The 6,039-nt window shown below is 41.2% G+C and overlaps 1 protein-coding gene across 1 annotated transcript in view; it reads right to left on the bottom strand.

Moving 5' to 3' along the window:
• The window catches only part of LOC126491014 (cytochrome P450 2B1-like), a 37,168-nt gene extending 36,012 nt beyond the window's left edge, over positions 1-1,156 (bottom strand). Inside the window, exon 1 of the mRNA XM_050126393.1 lies at positions 906-1,156. Coding sequence (XP_049982350.1) covers positions 906-1,076 — 171 coding nt within the window. The 5' untranslated portion in view covers positions 1,077-1,156. The remainder of the gene's footprint in view (positions 1-905) is intronic.
• Between the last annotated feature and the right edge of the window lie 4,883 nt (positions 1,157-6,039).

Genomic DNA, 6,039 nt, shown 5'->3' with positions numbered 1-6,039 from the left:
TGATTTGGACCTTGAGATTTCAGTCCGGTGCTCCAATGTGGGTCTCTGTCTCTGTCTCCTTTCATCGCCTGATGAAGGTTAATATTCAGGAGGATGCCTATATGTTTTTCTTTGGGTTCTCCTTCTTATTTAGGGGAAGCTCATTTTTAAAACACTTGTGGCCAGGTATATCACACATCTTTAAATCCAGCATGTGAGATGTTAACTCAGAAACATCATTAGCCTGATAAAAGAGGATGATCTTGACTCAAAAATAAAATACAAATGAATACACCATTGGTCCAGGTGGGTGTTATATTAAAAACCAAGGGGTAGCAGGTGTTAGGATTGCTGCCACTAAGTCAGATCTATAAATGGTAAGAAGAGCCAAAGATGCTAAGCTTATTAATAAAGGAGCAGTAATTGAACAAAAAAATCTCAATTGTGAAAACTGATAGAGATTGTGCTCAGGTCGGCTCCTTGGATGATCCTTGTGTTTATAATTGATAAGCATTCCCTACCTACCCCACCTAATGACCTGCCGCTCATCCCCTGTGTTCCTGAATACAGCAGGCTAATCCTTTGTGTTGAAAGAAGCAATCCTTATCTGTGGATGCCTGTGTCATTTTTCTATCTCTTTTGAAACAAAGAAACATCAAGTAGGAAAACTGTAAGCCCTTGGTGCAGGCCATGACACCCCAACACCCTTCACACTCCAAGCACAGTGTCTCACACTGTCCAACAGTGAGGACATACCTGTCAACCTGAGCACCATCCACCACCAACCAGCACCTCACCTTTCACTCAGCAGCCTTTCTACCTGAACCTACTGCCTGGAAGTAGTTCCATCTTCACCCCAAATGAGGGATCTTCAAGAACAAACATGGGGCTAATCCCATATGGCAAAGGCCGTGTGCATGTCTTACCTGAATAAAGGAGTTGAGGAAGCCTCTTCTGTCCATCTGAAGGAGGTTTCCCAAGAGGGGCAGGGGACGGGGTCCTGGTGGAAGGTGGCCATGAGCCTTTGGGTGGCCCCTGACCATGAGCAGTAAGAAGCCCACAAGGAGAGCAAGGAGGAGCAGGACACTGGGCTCCATGGTCCTGGTCTGAGCACCGTCCACTTCACTGTACACTCCACTTGATTTTCACCAAGTTAAGCAACTTTAGTTGTTCCCACCTCCTGTCTCCTTACTGTCCAGGTGTATGAGTACCATAATTCCTGATTGGGCAGTCAGTGACCTGCTCATTCCCAATCTTCTCACCTTTACCCTAGATGTTGGCAAGAACACCGTGTTTTAGATACACAGGACAAAAGGTCATAGGGAGTAATGTGTCTCAGTTTCTGAGGGTGAGTATACATATGCCAGCTCAGTTCTGTTTGTTTATTTTCTCAGACATGGAACCTGTGCATGTTTACTGTGATATATGTATACACACACACACACATATATATATTATTCATTTCTAATATGAAAATGGAGTTCTATGTTTCTGTGTTAGAGTCTAGAAGTGCTTTCTAACATACTCTTGCATATCTGGGGGTGTGTTTGCATGTACAATCTTAAATTGTGGAGGCCTATATATATGTTCTTAGATTCATATGTAAATGTATTCACTTTTAAGTAAGAGAAGAGTTTTGCACGGTTTTGGTGTTTCTCTGTGTGTCTGTGCAGTTCCTGACCCAAGTCTCCAAAGAGCTGCAGATGAGATTTCTTGAGAGTCCCCATGGAATCTCTGGTCAGTGATGGCCAAACCTGAGAGAAATAGAAAGAGAAGCAAGAGATGCAGGAGTGGGGAGATAGGGAACCAGCAGAAGAGAGCCTGAAACCTGGCAGAGGAGCCTCTGGAAACTCTGGGTAGCTCTGATGGGTAGCTTTAATGTCAACTTGATACAAGTTCAGGTCATTTCAGAAGAAGGAACCTCAGTGGAGAAAATAAGCTCATAAAATCACACTGTGGTCAATCCTGTAAGGCTTTTTTGTTTTTGTTTTGGAAATGGAGACTGCACGTTCATTTCCAGCCCACAGAGAGTAGAATAATCACACTGAAACTATATTAACTACAGCACTGTTTGGCCAATACCTTATACATATTTCTAGCTAGCTCTTACATCTTAAATTAACCCATCTCTATTAATCTGTGTATTACCATGATGCTGTGTTCTACTGGTAAAGTTCTGACATCTTTCTCCTTTGAATTGACAGAGATATCTTTCTGCCTGGACAGTCATCCAAAGTTCTTCTGCAAGGTTTGGGTATCCATCTTTAACCTACAGGCCCGTAATATCTGGTAGGCTTTTCCATGAAGCAGGAAAAATTTGAAAGACTATATTGCCTCTAGTAGCAGTTTGTCAATCAGTTTATTCTGTGTCCTGCCAACTGTCTGGCAGACTCTTTCATGAAGCAGGAACCCTGAAGGACTGTCTCACCATTTTTAGCGAAGTTCAGCAGTCATTTTTCTGTGGGTCCTGTGTGTCCAGTACATACAGCATAGCATCAAGCAGTTCAGGCAAGAGCAGTTTCTTGCCCAAATGGTTAGCCTTGTCATATTGAAGGCAAATTCCATAATGAGTTTCTTCAATGACTAATAACCTCCCTGATGTAGTTGGTGCTGCCAGAAGCAGAAATGTCTTACTATTGAGAAAAGTCTAAGATCTTCAAATATTTTAAGTGCCATATTCTGTCAGTCTTTGAAGTGTTGAAGATTATCTGTCTAACTGAAATATATATTGCATATCTAGAAAACGTAACTAACATGACTATAGGTTTGACTATTATAAATGACTCTAATTATCTGTAATTTTAAATTATATGTTTAATTTTAAATGAGCTGCACAAACATAATAACTTAAATAAGAGCAGAAATAAATATACATAGTCTAACAAAATCAGTCCTAAATTTGTTTCAATAGTTCATGATCCATACTAATGACGAGTATACATGTCTATATCATATCACACTTTTTTTTGTGACCATAAACTATTTATACCCAACCCCTTTTAAATGAAAAGAAGCATTTGTAAAGAATCCTTTTGAGAATCTGGGTGGTGCTTGCTCCAAACTGCTTTCTCTTGTTTGTTGGCCTAAGTATTTTTAGGTTTCTTGGAGACCTATCAGGGAATCTTGTTCCATCAAATCCCATTAATCTGTGCATTGCCATATGACTATGGCTTACTGGCAAGGTTCCTTCATGTCTGTCTCTGGCATCAGCTACATGACTTCTCTTGATTGTACCTTCTTTCTCCCAGCATTCAGTTTATTTTTCCCTGCATACTTCTATTCTGCCATGTGCAGGCCCAAGACAGTCCTTTATTAACCAATGGTATTCACAACCTACAGAGGGGAGTCCCACATCAAATACATTTGGATGTTGGTCTCTTTGTTTGTTTGTCTTAGACAAGGTCTCCCTCTGTATCCCAGGCTGATGTTCTAATCCACTGTGTGGCCTAAGTAAGAGATTCTTAACACATATGTACTTCTATTAGTAGGTCAAGGCAATATATCTCCCCCAAAATGTGAAGATTTTGAGAGCTAATGCATGAAATGCACTTCATGGCTCCCACGGGGAATCCTGCATTAGAATAATGACTCAAGTTCAGTGCCAGATCACCCTGCTTGGCAGGACAAAGTTCCCAGAGTCATTCAAGTCTATTGTGGCACCTTGCCAAGGTCAGAAAAGTACAGATGCAATGCCTGAAATCACCATGGTTTCCTGACCTTTCTAATTCCTGAATCACTGAACTATAACTCTGCTGCCAACATCAGACAGGCATTGACTGAACTTCACAAGAAGGATGCTGCTTCCCCTCCCTGGCTCCATCTCTCTTTCTCCAGTGAATATAAGTGAAGTCTTATTAAGCAAGGGAGGTCTAAGGAGCTGCATGGCCACCCTTGCTTCTCATCTCTGCATTAGGAAAGCTGAGATTCAGCATCAACCATTGCCTAAGTAATTTAGCAAGACCCTATGTCCAAATAAATCCTTAAAAGAGTGGGCCATGCACCAAGTGGAAGAGCAGTTGCCTGGTGCCTTAGTTACTTTTCTATTGCTATCAAGAGGCACCATCCTTATCCACAAGCATGAGGCAGAGAGACCAAGAGCTAACTGGGAATGAGTGGACATTTGAAATCTCAAAGCTCACCTCCAAAACACTCTTCCTATAAAGGCCACACCTCCTAATCCTTCCCAAACAGTGCCACAAACTGAAGACCAAGCATTCAAACATATGAGTCTATGGGATCAATCTCATTCAAATGACCATACCTGGACTCTGGCAATCAACAGTGAGGGGCTGGGGACTCTGGTCTGACACTAGTCTGGCATAAATGAAACCAAGTTTAATCCTTATTATAGAGGGAGAAGCAGGGTAGTCGAGGAGTGAAGTATGATTTGTTTGAAAATGTCACAATGAAATCCATTATTTTTTATTATATCACCATTTTAATATTTTATTTTATAAAATTATATCATTTCACCCTTGTTGTTAATCCCTCCAACCCCTCCCATATACTCCCCATTAATTGCTTTCAAATTCATGTTATTTTTTCATTAATTGTTGTTACAGAAAACAACTGCACATATAATATATATTACATATAATGCATGCTAATCAAATATATAACATATTAATGCTTAATTTATATGCATATTATTAATACAATATATAAATGCAAAATTTATTTACAAATTATTACTAATACTGTGTGTATTATATACTCATATACAATGTATATTTATTCAGTATATAAATATTAGTGAATATTATGATTTATGTGTATATTAATTGTATGTAAATAATAGATCTTTTGTATTATATATGTATACAAATATATATTTCTAAATGCATAAATAAAACTAGCTAAGTCTTTTATTTTATTTTATTTTTTTGGTTTTTTGAGACGGGGTTTCTCTGTGTTGCTTCGGAGCCTGTCCTGGAAATAGCTTTTGTAAACAGGTTGGCCTCAAACTCATAAGAATCTGCCTGACTCTTCCTCCCAAGTGCTGGGATTAAAGGCATGTGCCACCACCGCCCAGATCTGCTAAGTCTTTATAATGTTAATTCTATGCCTGATTTCAGGGCTGACCATTAGTTATTAGGTAATCATTCTGTGTGTTCTTTCCTAGGGAAAACAGTATTTCCCCCTCTCTGCATTCCTCAGTTGCATATTGTTCTTTGGGTACTGTTGGGGGGATTGGCTGCTGTTCTTTCCTGCAGCCTGGCTACGTTACACCTGAAATAATTACACAGAAACTGTTAATTAAATCACTGCTTGGCCCATTAGCTCTAGCTTCTTATTGGCTAACTCTTTTTTTTATTAAAAAATTTCCACCTCCACCCTGCCTCCCATTTCCCTCCTCCTACCCCTACTTCTCTCCCCTTACCCCCACTTCTCTCCTCCTCCCCCTTCCTCTCCAGTCCAAAGAGCAGTCAGGGTTCCCTGCCCTGTGGGAAGTCCAAGGTCCTCCCCCCTCCATCTAGGTCTAGGAAGGTAAGCATCCAAACTGGCTAGGCTCCCACAAAGTCAGTACATGAAGTAGGATCAAAACCCAGTGCCATTGTCCTTGGCTTCTCATCAGCCCTCATTGTCTGCCATGTTCAGAGAGTCCAGTTTTATCCAGCTGGCCTTGGTGAGCTCCCAATAGATCAGCCCCACTGTCTCAGTGGGTGGGTGCACCCCTCGTGGTCCTGACTTCCTTGCTCATGTTCTCCCTCCTTCTGCTCCTCATTGGGACCTTGGGAGCTCAGTCCGGTGCTCCAATGTGGGTCTCTGTTTCTATCTCCATCTATTGCCAGATGAAGGTTCTATGGTGATATGCAAGATATTCATCAGTATGGCTATAGGATAGGGCCATTTCAGGTTCCCTATCCTCAGCTGCCCAAGGAACTAACTGGGGACATCTCCCTGTACACCTGGGAGCCCCTCTAGGGTCAAATCTCTTGCCAACCCTAAGATGGCTCTCTTAATTAAGATACATACTTCCTTGCTCCTGCATCCACCCTTCCTTTATCCCAACCATCCCATTCTCACAAGCTCCCCCCATCCTCCCCTTCTCACTTTTCT

Source organism: Alexandromys fortis, unplaced genomic scaffold, assembly GCF_014885135.2.
Source record: "Alexandromys fortis isolate MF-2015 unplaced genomic scaffold, M_Fortis_MF-2015_v1.1 scaffold_240, whole genome shotgun sequence".
NCBI classification, from domain to species: Eukaryota; Metazoa; Chordata; class Mammalia; order Rodentia; family Cricetidae; genus Alexandromys; species Alexandromys fortis.
This window is presented reverse-complemented; position numbering and strand designations above follow the sequence as displayed.